General features: G+C 33.4%; 1 protein-coding gene across 1 annotated transcript; it reads left to right on the top strand.

The window, feature by feature from the left end:
* Positions 1 to 284: 284 nt before the first annotated feature.
* Positions 285 to 10,720, top strand: LOC117315589. The gene is made up of 2 exons (XM_033869850.1): positions 285 to 617; positions 7,296 to 10,720. Exon 2 carries the CDS (start codon positions 7,328 to 7,330, stop codon positions 9,404 to 9,406), a length of 2,079 nt encoding a protein of 692 aa, XP_033725741.1. The 5' UTR covers positions 285 to 617; positions 7,296 to 7,327; the 3' UTR covers positions 9,407 to 10,720.
* The last annotated feature ends 5,409 nt before the right edge of the window (positions 10,721 to 16,129 follow it).

Consider the following 16,129-nt stretch of genomic DNA (forward strand, 5'->3'; position numbering starts at 1 on the left):
TTTAATTTGACCCCATTCGAGTTGGAGTCGTATAACAACAACCAATCAATTACTTCCCCTCTGAATAACCTAAAACAGCGACAAAGCTTTTTGTCTGTGTATAGAGAAAAATACGACGGGTACTACCGCCATCTTTGTTCTGGTTGCGCCAAGCATGTAAATAGTGCTCGATGACAATCTACGAGAAATATGACTAGCGTTATAAAGGTATCGTGACTCGTCCAACACCAGCCTTTGTTCGAGTCTTTACACGAGGAAGTCGTGTACACGTATGGAGACAGAATCAAGGAAGGAGACTGTATATCTATTACACATTTTTCGGGTATCAGTGTGCAATCGTAGCCGAGTGATGTTTTACCTGAAATGAGACTCTTCCATCTGTTGCTTAGTTGCAGGTAAATACTATGACGTGTGCAGCATGTTGTGGCGTTATGTAGATGTGAGGTCGCTCGTCTTGTGCCAGCGGAAAAATCTTCTGGAATATTAACCATCAGTAATTTGTTGTCTGAAAACTCGAAACGTTTTGGACGCGATTATTCCAGATGTGTTGGACTAATTTGCTGAAGAAATTGATTAGTGTGAAATAGACACCATTTACCTTTGGTTCCCTGTTTACGGTAAGTCACGTGACCTATTTTCTATATAAAGGATATAATAATCACTCGTTCATTATTCCAGTAGGCAGTCCCTGAATGGTCTTATATACTGAGTTGGATACTTATTTACAATTTCAGTTGGTGGGTACCCTTCGTTAATGGTCAATTCACATTTCCTTAGAGTCCAGAAAACAAATTATTGCATTATTATAATAGTTTGAATGCTATACCCTTTTCAAAGGTCAAAATTCACTTTCTTTCAAAATGGCTGTGATATCAATAACTTTGAAGGTGTTTGACAAGCACTACCGGGTACATGTCATTCTTAATATCTAAGATATATATTTGGCGGTGGAATCACTCGCGCATGTCATACCGCCGAGAATCGACGCAACAAATTCAGGAAGAATGTATTGTATATCAAGTTGCAAATATGAAACATGACGACACAATGAATGGCGCGACTGACACATTCTCACACGCAAACTAAGCGTCTATTCTAAAATGTAGTAAACCTGTTGGTATTGGATACAACATGAACTTGGGGAGCAAGTCTGCTATTTGTATAGTCTTATTAACTGTGCACGGTGCCATCCTGTTGAATAAGGCGTTATTGCATCGCAGAAATCTTCCCATTTTCCTCATTTAAAAATATGAAGATGATAATCACAGCCATTAATCTCAGTAGGGGATGAAATCCAATGATAAAACACGATTATCTTAAAAATGTAATTAACTCTATGCGCTATTCATTTTTACATATTTGAAAAAGATATTGTTATATGGTGTTTGATTTTAAAGAATTAATAAAACTAACAATGTTTTGATGATATTTGGCAAGATATAAATACAAACATGCAACAATAAAAAAAACCCAGCTGAAATGTCACTTTTCCGTCGACCTCTAGGAGCTTCATTATAATACTCGTTCAACTAGTTTTGAACATTCTACTTAATATGCATCTATTCGACATTGGACACTGTTTACAGTTTTGAAGTAAGGGGATGTCCCTGTTAATACCGGAGCACACTTCCGCTTATTTGAATTCTACTCGTCTTTATCCTGAGGGGAACCTGTTATTTGTAACCATTGTAATTAATGTAACTCGCCCTATCGAGTGGAATCGGAACGCCTCCTTAATCTATGACCATATAGACATGTATGGTGTTGTCAAAATATGCATTTTTGGAAAATAGAATAAAAACCACATTTTTAAAAAATATCCAGTTACGGTATTTTTTTAATTGATAAAGTATTGCTTTAAATCTAAAACAGGAATTTTCATAATTTAGAATTATGGAGAATCGTGTGAATGGTTTCATAATAAATAAGAATGACTATTTTAATCCAGCAGAGAAGGCCTATTACCACTGTCGTCAACATTCACTTAGGAGTTTTACGTTCAGATCCCTTTTTCAAATCAGTCCAACGTTAATCAACACAGTTTTTATTGTACAGTCACTCAGCATATCAGGGCTACTGGAAAAGTGAACTTAAATATATCATTGTTATTTTAAACAAACATGATATGCATAAAATAATAATAATAATAGTTGTACTGTAGTATGGGGATCTCAACACATCCTGCAGATTAAGCGAGTTTTATTTTTTGCTGAATTTTTAGCTTAAAATCTTAGATTTTGAAATCGATATAAAACCTTCACTAACTCTGTAATGGTTTATAAATTTATAACCAAACTATAATGAATGCTACAGCATATCGGTTGATTTTTTATGAATTTTCTCCTTTTTAAGAACGAGTGTTTTTTTATATCAATATCTTTACATGTCAATAGAGTTATATATATAGTGCCAAGTGGATGTTTTATGTTTAGCGAATATTGGGTTTACTTAAAATTGACTATACTGAAAAAAATGAGTCTGGCGAATTCTTGTTTTACAAATGAGCTAATCACAAAGATTTAAAATGCCTCTTTGTTGCAAAGTGAATGTAAATCAAATTCGCTGGAAACAAATCCAGCCTTATCTTTCGACATACTTTATAAAACTAATGCTATTAACACAACATGTTTCTGGAGAAATTAGACGACATTTCTATTTTGAACGTTTAATAAGCAACTTAATGAATTTAAGGATTTTGTTTTGAAAAATCTGATAAGAGCCTGTTTGTGTGCTATATGATTCAAGAAAGATCAAGTCTAACATCTTGCCTTTAATGTGATATAAACAAGATACGATATAACATGTGGTTTTTGATGAGTTCTTGCATAAGAAAATAGAAATAAAATGTAAACTTATGTATTTCTAACATATGCCTTTAATGATAATATGAAAACAAAATGATGCATTAAAAAAATAGAAAAATCTAAATTATTTCATCAGCATAGGGTAAGTAATAACGAGGGTATGGATTAAAAAAGGCACTGGATCTTAACATGCAGATGTTTTTTGTTTTTTTTTGTAATTTATATTTTATTCAGTAAAACATATATTATCAACAAACACAAGACATCTATATTTTATGGTCATTCACACCTTTCAGCACTGATGAGTATTTCTATTATAATTTACTACGCACAAGCTTACACACACACACACATACACACCCACACACCCCCATTCTCGCCCCCCAGAGTCTGCTAAGCTACGCAAGCTACGTACTGACCGAGTGACATATGAAACGAAGGGAAGTAACTCTGATGAATGAGAATGACACACCCCACGCAAACACCTTCCCACACACATGAATGTTCTAGTCCATATACATACATGTACACAATACTATACACATATACATGTTCATACGTACTACATATAGTCATATACTAACTATTGCATATGACAATGAGCACACATGCTTTACTACACATACATGTACTATTTTGATATCCATCCATTGGCATGTACACACAGCACTTACATGAAAACATATCCACATACCGCACCTACTACAACTCAAATATACCCATACAAGTGCACACATACTACACATGTTGTATATATTATTGTATACATACATATATAAGAAAATGCATATTAAACACACATTCTGTTTCTATTATCCTGCTATTCATCCATGTAAAGACAAACAGACAGACATACACACAGACAGACAGATACATAAACCAACACCAACCTACTTAGACAGAAAGATACAGACAGACTAAACAGAGACACAGACATATACAGAAAGACTGACAGACATACACACAGACAGACAGATACATAGACTAACAACACCAACCTACTTAGACAAAAAGACACAGACAGACTAAACAGAGACACAGACATATACAGAAAGACTGACAGATATACACACAGACAGACAGATACATAGACTAACAACACCAACCTACTTAGACAAAAAGACACAGACAGACTAAACAGAGACACAGACATATACAGAAAGACTGACAGACATATACAGACAAACAGATGCATAGACTAACACCAACCTACTTAGACCGAAAGACACAGACAGACTAAACAGAGACACAGGCATACAGACAGTATTGACAGACATAAATAGAAAGATAAATAGACAAAAAAGGGAGAGAAAGGGGATGGAAAAATCACAATATATTATCAGAGCAACAAAGCAAAATTATTGACCAGTTTAGTGTTTTAGAGCCTAGGAGACATGTCAGTTAAATATATTATGAAATGAAAGCTATAACCTAATTAATTTTTTCCATTTTAGCCATTCGTTTCTAAATCTCTCCTTATACATACCTCCTTTGCTATAAGCTACACATCTTTGTATGTTAAAATAGTCCTGTATAGTATTTATTAAAGCATTTAAATTTAAGGACTTATGCAGACAGCGCATTTTATATATGTACTGTTTAATTACAATGAGAATTTCATTATCAATTTTACCATTTACATTTTGTGTGAGAAGACCAAATAAAAATGATTCTTTATTAAAACCAAAAGGAATAAGGAGTGTATCTAAAAGAGTTTCAAAGCTAAGAAGAAGATTTTGAACCTCCTGACATTCCCATAAAATATGAATAATGGTTTCAATCTCTGAGTTACACAGTGTACACAAAGGCGATGGCACCATTCGAGTTTTAAATAAAAGAGAGTTTGTTGTAAGAATATGGTGATTGATTCTATATTGAAACCATTGGAATTTTGTGTTATTAGTTACAATAAACGGAAGTTTGAAAACCTGACTCCAGTAGATATTGCTTCTATCAAAAATTGAATTCCATTTTCTTTGTCCTGAGGGCACAATATTATTTCTGATCATAATGTTATAAAAGTGTTTTGACCCTTTGAAATGTTTAAAAAAAAAATTCAAAGTTTACTGGAATAAATGGACGTGTTATTTCCAGCATGGGGAGAACAGGATTGGGATTGAACTTTTTTACCGCTGAAATGACACTATGATATTGGAGAAAATTAGTCCGTATTCGATATAGTTGTGTAAAATCTTGAAACGTATAAAATGTACCAGCATTATGATCCTTTATCAAATCATTTATATTTACAACTCCTTTCTTATACCAGTCTTGGAAAAAAACAGTCTTTTTGTCCATAGTAATTTTGTCATTAAACCATAATGGTGCCTTCAGATACGCATTTATACAATTAATATTTATATTTACTTCATTTGATGTAACAAACTTTCTACATGCTTTCAAAACATCTATCCAAAACAAATTTTTACATTTCTTTTCACATTGCTGTAAATAGTCTGAACCACACTGTATTAACATATCAGTATTCACATATGTTTTTATAATTGCTTGCCATTTGGAGGTGCTAGAATATAATCTTCTTATCCAACCTAACTTAAGAGAGTCTATGAAAGCCTTACTATTTATCATTTTTAAACCACCATTAATGTAGTCTTGAACAATTACATCTCTTTTAACTTTGTCAACTTTGCTATTCCATAAAAATTCAAAGAAAATAGTATTTAACTTACTAATAAACCTATAATCTGGGTTGGGTAGAAACATGCAGATGTTTGTTGGACGGATATTACTAGAAATAGATATATAATTGGTCATGGAGTAATAACGACAGCACAGACAAGTGAATTATCGACTTCTCGAGGTAGTCTGCTCCTTTATCAAGACAACCACATACAGACAGGAAACATAAAACATTTAAAAGCCAGAGCGGCCTTCGGCGAATAATTATCGACCGAAAGGTCATAAACACAAACATAACGTTATTGTTCTCTGTTTATAAACTAATTCGCTCCATTATATATATCAAGGTATGGCCATTTAAAGGGACAAACACAAACGGTATCCTAAAACACACTCGTATAACGCACACTCATGCATCGCCCACCCAGGGCACCATACATGACCCTAGCTGTCGAAAGGACGTTACACGATACAAACCAAACCGTATCCCTTATATATATATTAGATACGAGCATTTAAAGAGACAAAAACAAGCAATATCCCAAAACACACATGTATACAGTACACGCATGTATACAGTACACACATGTATACAGTACACACATGTATACAGAACGCACATGCATCGGACACCAAAGGGATCCAGCCTTGACTGTCGATTTAAACAATACGAACCATACCCAAACAAGGGATCCAGCCTTAAATGACTGTTAGTGTTGATAGGACTTTAAAGGATGCTTAATGTAACCAACACCACACAGGGGAGACCGTTCTTAAATGACCCTAACTGTCGAAAGAACCTTTAACAATACAAACCGTACCTTAAATGACCCTAACTGTCGATAGAACCTTTAACAATACAAACCGTACCTTAAATGACCCTAACTGTCGATAGAACCTTTTACAATACAAACCGTACCTTAAATGACCCTAACTGTCGATAGAACCTTTAACAATACAAACCGTACCTTAAATGAATCTAACTGCCGATAGAACCTTTAACAATACAAACCGTACCTTAAATGACCCTAACTGTCGATAGAACCTTTAACAATACAAACCGTACCTTAAATGACCCTAACTGTCGATAGAACCTTTAACAATACAAACCGTACCTTAAATGACCCTAACTGTCGATAGAACCTTTAACAATACAAACCGTACCTTAAAACACCCTAACTGTCGATAGAACCTTTAACAATACAAACCGTACCTTAAATGACCCTAACTGTCGATAGAACCTTTAACAATACAAACCGTACCTTAAATGACCCTAACTGTCGATAGAACCTTTAACAATATAAACCAAACTTACACAAGGGAACAATGATGTATTCAGCTTTTCATGATTTTGACTGTCTTTATTGAATAAAAGCTCAGAAAAGAGGTCAAAACTTTAAAGTCTATAACTGTCTAATACAGGAAAGTAAAATATGCTCCAAAGTATGTACCTGCTTTATTTCATGAAAATACAGAAAATAGATTTAGAATCTAAAGTCTATAAATGTCTCTATTGTACCTCGACACAGAACAGAGATCAACATTTTAAGGTTCATAATTGCATATATTGCTTATATAACTGTAAAAGTTACATGTGCGACCACAAACTCGATTTATTTGTACCTTGTTTGTGAGGAGACGCCTGAATATAGCATGGGAAAATGCCAAACAAGAATTGAACAAGCCACCTTCTTTTTTTATGAATCATTTTATAACTCAATCGCTAAATGAATTAATCTATCAATACATTGAAAATCACTGAAGTTCTTCAAATATGGAAGAAACATTTTCATCTTATCTATTTATCCATTAAGACGCATTGAATGTAATCGAATGTTTATTATTTTCCAGTTAAGATCAGTAGACGTCCGAACTACAGGAGGATGAAGATCACTATTCGTAAACAAGCGGTGAAGAAGTGCTCGGCATGCTTCATCTTATTTTTTATCATCGTTTTTGTATACCTGTTTTCGTTCTCGAATTCTGCACAAAAAACAGTGAAGCAAAAACAGCACAAGATACACCTGATCGAGGACAAGAGACCACACCTTGTGTTAGGTGTACTGACACCCCACACAAATATTGATTTGAGGGAGGGCCAGCGATCAACATGGTTATCCACTATACGGCAATTACATCACAAGCTGCCATTTAAAATAACCTACAAATTCCTAATAGATCGCCCAACAAATGATACACTATTAGAAAACAGAAAATACAATGATATTGTTTTTCTCAATTCTACAGGCGAAGGTCGAGCGGTGAAATTCGGAGAAAAATTGTACATATGGTATAGATATATCTACGAGCATCACCCAGATGCTTTACTTGGAGCCAAGGTAGATGATGATGTGTTTTTGTGTGTTCCTCAGATTTTCAAAAGGATTGATCAATTCAAATCTTCAAAACTGTACTATGGTTGGTCACATGGCGCCGGATGTAACGTCGACATAGACCGGAGGATAGATGAAATGTTTGTTGTTATCGGCAAAGACCTGATAGAAAGAATCGCGAAGCGTAAATATTGTATAGGAAAGCATTGCAATCCTAGTGTGGATTTAATAGACACGAACTACGGAGGTACGTCTATTGGATCCTGGCTATCAATATACAATGATATCGACCACCAGCCCGACAACTATAGGATCGTCCAATTTGGCAGAGGTCATCTTAAAGAAATGCTAAAAAACATCAATGAAAATTTCTGCTCAAGATTTGTTCTGAACCATAAATCAACTGTTGAAGTGATGAAACAGCTTCATGACTATAACAAACCCGGATTTAAATTACACAATGGATTTATTGGTGCCGTGACAGGGAATCTATTTTCAGGGGATATCGTGAGGACATCTATGCCAAGGACGCTGATTAATCATCCATCTCCTGTAGCTAAATTGGACAACATGGCGGCCTGTGATGCCTGGGCAGTGGTCACAACTATTTTCTCTCCTTCGCATGCCGTAAAACATGTCTCATCACTGTCAAACTGGTGTTTAGTCATCGTAGCTGACACGAAAACCCCAGATAAAAAAACATATCTTCGTGAAATTGGAGTCACTGATTATATCTCCAAAAGAGTAAAATATCTTTCAGTTAAGGAACAGCAAACACTTTACCCATTGTTATCAGAAGCAATACCAACCAAACACTTTGGACGAAAAAATATAGGATATATCTACGCTATACACCACAAGGCGAAATATATCTGGGACTTTGATGATGATAATTATGGTACAGTGAATTTGAATGACTTCATAACAGATTACCCATTGCCTTATGTTACAGTCTGCAAAGGAGCGCAGAGTAAGATTTATAATCCATACCCGTATTTTGGCGTGTCGGAAACTCTCACCTGGCCCAGAGGTTTTCCGCTCCAGTACATAAAAAACAAAACGACCGTACCTGTACTTTGTAAATCGAGATCTCCTGTTGAACTCGGAGTAGTTCAATCATTAGCTAATGAACAACCCGACATAGACGCTATTTATAGAATGACACGCGAAGCACCTTTCAACTTCACCGCGACGAGAAAGTCTCATCAACCATTTGTTCTACCAAGAAACACGTATGCGCCATTCAATGCTCAAGCAACATTGTGGTTAGCGCCGGCTTTCCCTTACATGGCGCTTCCTATCAGTGTGAATGGCCGAGTTAGTGACATATGGAGAAGCTATATAGCACAATACTTCTTTCACAAACGTGACATTCGTGTTGCATTTTCGTCACCTTATGTAATACAAGAAAGAAATGATCATAATGACTTAAAAGACTTCAATGCGGAGTTAGATATATATCAAAAGAGTAAACAGCTCGTAGATTTGCTCGCGTCTGATAATCCGGATGAAGGTGATGATATCGATCTGGTAGATATGTATACAATTCTTTATTCGAGACAGTATTTAGAAGAATTCGACGTTCAATTCGCTCAAGCATGGATTCAGACATTGGCGAACATTAGCTAATTAATCTAGATTACAAGAGTAAAAATGTCCTATATCAGAGATGTTCCGAGTTTAGGTAATTTTTCTCGGTAAATACAAAGGTCACGTAGAAGTTAATATTTTGAATTTTAAATGCAATGATAATTCATTCCAAGATAATACAACTACGTATGTTCTGAGCTAGTGTGTTTTGTTAAGCCTTGATAAATATACTGTTAACCGTACAATATCATGGCCTAGTGGAAAATATAACCGAACATACAGACTGTTATACAAAGTGAACCTCTAATCAGCCGAGCGGAGTGGGTGCTAACAAGTTTCTCCGGAAATATGTACGAGGTGTTCAAATTCATAAATTATGAGTTCTTACGTGTGTAAGGAGGTATTAGCAAGAACACGTGACCATCAACACATTATATTATGGTTAATACTTTCATCGTCTCTTTATATCGTACCAGGTCATCAATACAAAAGTCATATCAGGTCATTCATGAAGTCATATCGGGTCATTAATTAAGTTATATCGGGCCAACAGCAATAGAGTAGTTAAGAATTTGTGGCAAGCATTATGGCAACAATTATTTTAGAATTTCTCACCACGTGGTACATATCAAGTACGTTAAAATAATGAAATATAACGATATTTTAAAGAAAAAAAGCATTATGGTAACGTGAAAAATATCAAAATATACTGATAGTGTTAAGGCAAATGAATGTTTGTATGTCCAGGTTTTTAAGTACACATAAAGGTTTAGATAGATATCATTTAAGATTTTTTCTTTCAAATTTGTAAAAATATTATTTGAATATTTTATCGGGTTTTATTTGTGAAGTGCCATCAACTGTTGTTGATTTATGATATAATCCAGTAACAGTTTGTCCACCTTCATTAACATTAATATCAATTGTATCACATTACAATTCAACGTTAAATAATTCTATCAGTATATGACTTCGCTTCTTTTTCGCATCGCATGAATTATGACGTCACAATAGACAGCGAAATACAAGGAATCTCCATATGTATGTGTGATATACAGTCTTTAATTATCTCGAAATCTGATAACTTTGAAAATTCAGTTCCGACCGTAAAAGAATATGTGTCAAATATACTTGGTTATCTCGAATATTCCTCGATATCTCCTAGTTTTTATACCCCACTGACTTCCAGATAACGATGTTTGACTGTTTTACGTTTTCAGTGGAGAGTGAACATAGTATTGGGACGTTTTCCTTATAGGGAACAACCAACCAATTGAAAAAATATATTTTTGAAACAGCCCCTGTGTATAGAAAGTTGAGCCAAGGATAAAATGTCTGGCAGCCACTGATTGGCCAGTATGTTATGAAGTGAGAAAATAGATATGTAGCCTGATAGGTAACTATCAATAAGAAATGTTGATATAAATTTCTTAAGTCCGATTGGTTTTTTTCCCAAAAGTTCACGTAATAATAGTAAACAGGTAAACATTTAAGATTTTTGAGAATTTTTACTTCGAAATTCACCTATTTTCAAAATGGCTACCCTGGAGAAAATTTGAGCTGAAGGACCCAACTTTTTTTTTTGATTAGGTGTTATATCAGACCCTAAACTTTTTTTATAAACCATAATCGTCATATTCAATTCAAGAATTTGAATAAAATAATCCAAAACGTTAACACTAAAGTCTATGGGAAAACAATTGGTTGGTTGGTCTCTTAAACATGATAAAATCAGGTTTGATTACATGTGATTTATAAAACATAACCACCCATAACAAATACATAAAAATAGCTATATAACAATAAATCCCCGATATAAAAACAAAAGTTGTGTCATTATATTTCTACCTGTAGTTTGACAAGACAACGAATGCAGGTAAAATGAATGCGTTGCTCAAAAGAGAGGCTTATTAAATGATTAAATTGCTTTCGGGATTGTTTTTTATTTGTATTAATATGATCGCGCTTGTTTAAATATATACTTTATACAATAGATAACAAAACGTTATCTTAATGAGTTGTATCTGTACAGAGTCGATTAAAATATTTGATACATATTTATTTAATTTATCTTCATAATTACTATGTGATCTAGTTGGCTGTGCGTGCTATTTTACTGAAAGGCTTACTAGTGTTTTGTATATTTTTGCCTTAATATCGAACTTTTTTATAAATAAAGACGTGTTCATTTTCTCTCTCTTTCTTTGTTTTTTGCTTAATAGCATGATTGACAATAGAGCAAGTGGGCCGATTTCAATATCTACTGGACACTTAAACAATTTGATACTACAAAAAAAAAAATCAAAACTTAATTATGTGAAAAGACAAATTCATAAATGACAATATGTAACATTTCGGAAATATGTATTTGCATATAGTACATAATTTTATGTTCTAACTGTTTTGCTTAATTTAGTAATTAACGAATCATAGATTTTTCAATTGGATTTACTAGTTGATAGTAGAAATCTTTTGTTTCCAGATATTGAGATGAAACATAGTTCATTATCCTGTCATTAAAAGGTTAAAATCAAATGAGGAAAAAAACATGATCAATGAAAACTATCATCAGAGAATGATTTGATCCATGATATGGATCTATATATTTACTACACGGTATCGTCATGCCAGAAATATCTGCACCACTACACCACAGGCACGGTCTAACAGAGGACATTATAAAGGGACAGTGATGGTCAGGCCCTGACATGATGTTATAACTCGTGACAAATCGTCCATTAGATGATAGGAATACAAAAACGATGTACCTGTATAGCAATGTATATGCATACAAGGATGCGAATTGTTATTTGTTAATCTGTTTGTAAATTTCAACAAAACATACGAATATGCATGTTTCAGGTGGACATAATTAGCTCAATTGTATCGCATATGTTGCACAAACTTGTCACGTCATTTTGCTTACTAGTGTCTAAAGCACAAAAAAGGAGCATTGGTTTAACCAGATTTTACTTTATTATATGTATTAACACTGTTTTTATTTTGACCTTGAAATGCAAATGGCGGTCGTGAATGATATCACTCAAATATGCTAAATTAGGAGGTATTTCAAACATCAAAAATGCTTTATTAGACACATTAATAAATTCTAGAAATATCAAGAAGACTGCTTTTACAGCAAAAAATGTTCAACCGTTGAGTTTGGGGTAAAATATGCATATTTCTGAAATTGGCTACAAATTCACCAGTTAAACAATTTGACTTAAAAGGTCCTTCTTACTATGATCAGATGTCTTAAAAGTATGATATGGGAACATTCTTATATTTTGAAATGCCTCCCAATATGCCATATTGTTGTAATATTATTCACAGCCGCCATTTGCATTTCAAGGTCAAAAACAAAATAAGCGTTTATACGTACATAAAGTAAATTCCGGTCAAACAACCGCCCCCCCCCCCCCCCCCCCCACCCCAGTCCTTTAGACACTTGTTAGCATATCAGCTTGGCAATTTTTTAGGTTTGGTCATTTGCCCACTTAGAATTATTTCATGTTACATCTTACCACAAAGCTACTCTATAGAGGAAACAGCAAATTATTGTGATTGTAAGAAACTGCATGTCCACACAAACATTTTGGTCTATTACATGACTATTTTTCTGAAAATCTTTAGATATTTATTCGTGTTTGAAATTCGACATTATTCTACTATAAACAACACATAGTGCAGATGATTCATTGTGTTAATAAATAGATAGGTAACATAATAACACAAATGACGGAGGAAGACAATTTTATATCTCGTATATTGATCATGTATCAATCTATGTATAACGGAATTATCCTCTATATTAAAGCTCTTTCCGTTTTCCTTTTTAGCTATCATTTAGATGTCTGGACATAGGCATTTAACATATATACAGTAAAATATCACATTTTCGCCGGTGTTTTCGTTCGTAGTTCCAATATACATGGATCAAAATACGTTCAAGGAACATTTTTTGCTTTAGATATCTCGAATATCTAAGATTTCTCGAATATCTCGGATATCTAAGATTTCTCGAATATCTCGGATATCTTGAATATCATCCAGATTTATTGCGTTGTTTGGTCCTTGTTGGCCGAAAAAAATTGAAATCGAAGAATATCATACAAGCAGGACAAATCCACAAATATCGCAAAAACAAAACAAATAAGGATTTAAGATAAACAATATAACATGGATCTCCATGCTATCAACGTTCAATACAGGCAACCAGCTCCATTAGTTATTGTGTATCGATGAAAAATGAAACTTGTGACAAATGTTTTGTTGTTGTTTTTTTAATGTTGAACATGAGTCTCAACCTATTATAATTGAGAAGAGCTAATTAACTTCATAATTCAATTATTTTTATAAGGAGTATTTATGTTATGTTATACCGAGAAAACCTCGGCGATCACAATATGTAGACTAGAACATCATTCTTTTAAAATAAAGAAATACCCAAACCAAAATTAAACCGACAGTCACCAGGAAACCATCGTATAAAATATCCAAGGTGTAATGTAGATTCAAGACTCAAGATTCATTTATTTCTCATTGAAAGGACCAGTATAGGCTAAGCCTGTTATCTAATTAATTTATTTACATATCTTTATGTAATTGTACATGCATGTATTACTTGATAATAAAATATTTTGAAATGTTTATTTCTCATCCAACTTAATAGTACAGAGATACAATATTAACATCATATAATATACATATATCTGTGTGTTCAGAACAGCATATATTGAACTTTTGTTTATTTACACAGGAGAACAGACTTTGTCATTAATACATTTGATAAACTTTCATAGGTTTGTAGAAAAATAACAACGAAGCTTCGCCGTCGTCTACAGGAAGAATTAAAATATGTCACGGTTGAGCAAACATTTTAGAATCAATGTCACGTGATGCAAAGACAAACCAGCTCCAAAAATATAACTATTGTTGATTGGTTAAATGTTTTATGGGTATTTCATTCATTGGGATTAATAATAAACAATTCAATCCAATTCTTTATCAATCGTAAACGGATACAGTTTTTGGGTACAAGATTTGCATACATTAAATTACAATAAATATTTCCAGGCTCCATCATACAAAATCTAATTTTCTACTAAACAATTTCTTAATAATATGTATGCACCATGAATTTTTTTTCCCTAAATTACACAATGATTTTCTATTATCAGATGATAGAAATATAACTAATTTAAAGACGGAGGGATTTATTCGATAATAGGGCTTAATATATCTGAATCTCAGCTCACTGTACAAGGGCCATTTAAAAATGAAGTGATATTCATCCTTGCTGTCAGTACGACAAACAGGGTAGGTTGGAAGATGCCTAGGTACCAATCAATTATCATGTACTACATGGAAACACGTACGGTGTCTTCTCACTTAGCCGACATTCTGAATGTTGATGTGTACAGGGAAGGTATTTTGTTTGCCAAGTTATGCTAGGTGTGAAGGTAGAACAATAGGAGATAATTACAGGTATGGCTATAGTCTTTTTCATAAAACTCAAACTTTAATGAGAATGTGGTCGTGATCTTTGAAGTTAATTATTTTATATTTCCGCGTTCATATAGTCAGTAAAAGTTCGGGACTTTTTTCTCTACGCAGGTGTAATTCATATCATCTCCAATAATCGTACGGAGATAGACTCTGGAGGGGGAGAGAGACGTGGGGGAGGAGGAGAGAGAAAAAACGAGAGGCAGAGAGCTGAGGAGGTAGAGATTGAGAGGAGAGCGAAAGAATGTGTGTTGAGTTGAATAGAGGAGAGAGAGTGTCTTGTGACAAATACAAATATATGTCAGAAATGGAAATAATTTAAATATATGATACATGGTAAGGATATGAGAATAGCTTAAAATATAAGGAGTAGGAAATATTCAAGGTAGATAGCTAAAGAGAAATATATAACCTTTCTTCCAGAACATTCTTTCAAAACTCTTTGTTCTTTCATTCTTTTTATTTGTTTATGCATGTAAGTCACGCTCAATCTTACTCCGAACTCATCTTTGCAATATCACATACAAACGATTGAAAAAGGTACGTTAGGATTAAAAGTTCAAAGGACCTAAATATCTGAATATTTTATTTGTATAATTTTCTTGTGTTGTTATATGTTTTTGAGATAATAATTATTCCATGTCGCATTTGTTCATATCTGCTGAAGTAGGTTTTTTCATATCATCATCGTGCAAGTTTTATCCTTATTATTTCATTCTTCATGTTTCACTTCTTATATTAATATAAATATTTGATGTCTATTCTATTATATCAAGAGTTCAGCTTCCGTGTTGGTCATATCAACTCTTACCACTTTCACTGACTGTCGATACAACAGAACAGACGATACATTAGATATATCTATATTTTTCACAATTTTTCAATAATAGTTAGACATACACATAACTTCAATAATGAATAATATGCATTACAACTTTCAATTTTTATCAATAGAATAAGCTCACATTGTAATCAATATAAATAATTGATCGATCCATTATTATTTTAATTATTTTCAGCTTCCGTGATGGTCAGACAAAGGAACAAATCAATATTTATTATATGTTTTCTATCAAATAGTTAATCATCTTATATTTTCCATAGATGCAACCCAACTCATATTTCAAAACTAAACATGGGTTTACGAATTTCCTTTTTTGATCGCTCAAATGAAATGTTTTAAAAATTGTAAAGCCAATCATGCATAAAATTATGTTAATTTCCGTGTACATTTTTTGCCCAATTTTGTAACCAAGT

Source organism: Pecten maximus, chromosome 17 (genome assembly GCF_902652985.1).
Source record: "Pecten maximus chromosome 17, xPecMax1.1, whole genome shotgun sequence".
In the NCBI taxonomy this organism is placed as follows: domain Eukaryota; kingdom Metazoa; phylum Mollusca; class Bivalvia; order Pectinida; family Pectinidae; genus Pecten; species Pecten maximus.

Excerpts from the sequence above, each read along its gene's own strand:
- LOC117315589 (XM_033869850.1), top strand. The coding sequence starts at position 7,328 with ATGAAGATCACTATTCGTAAACAAGCGGTGAAGAAGTGCTCGGCATGC.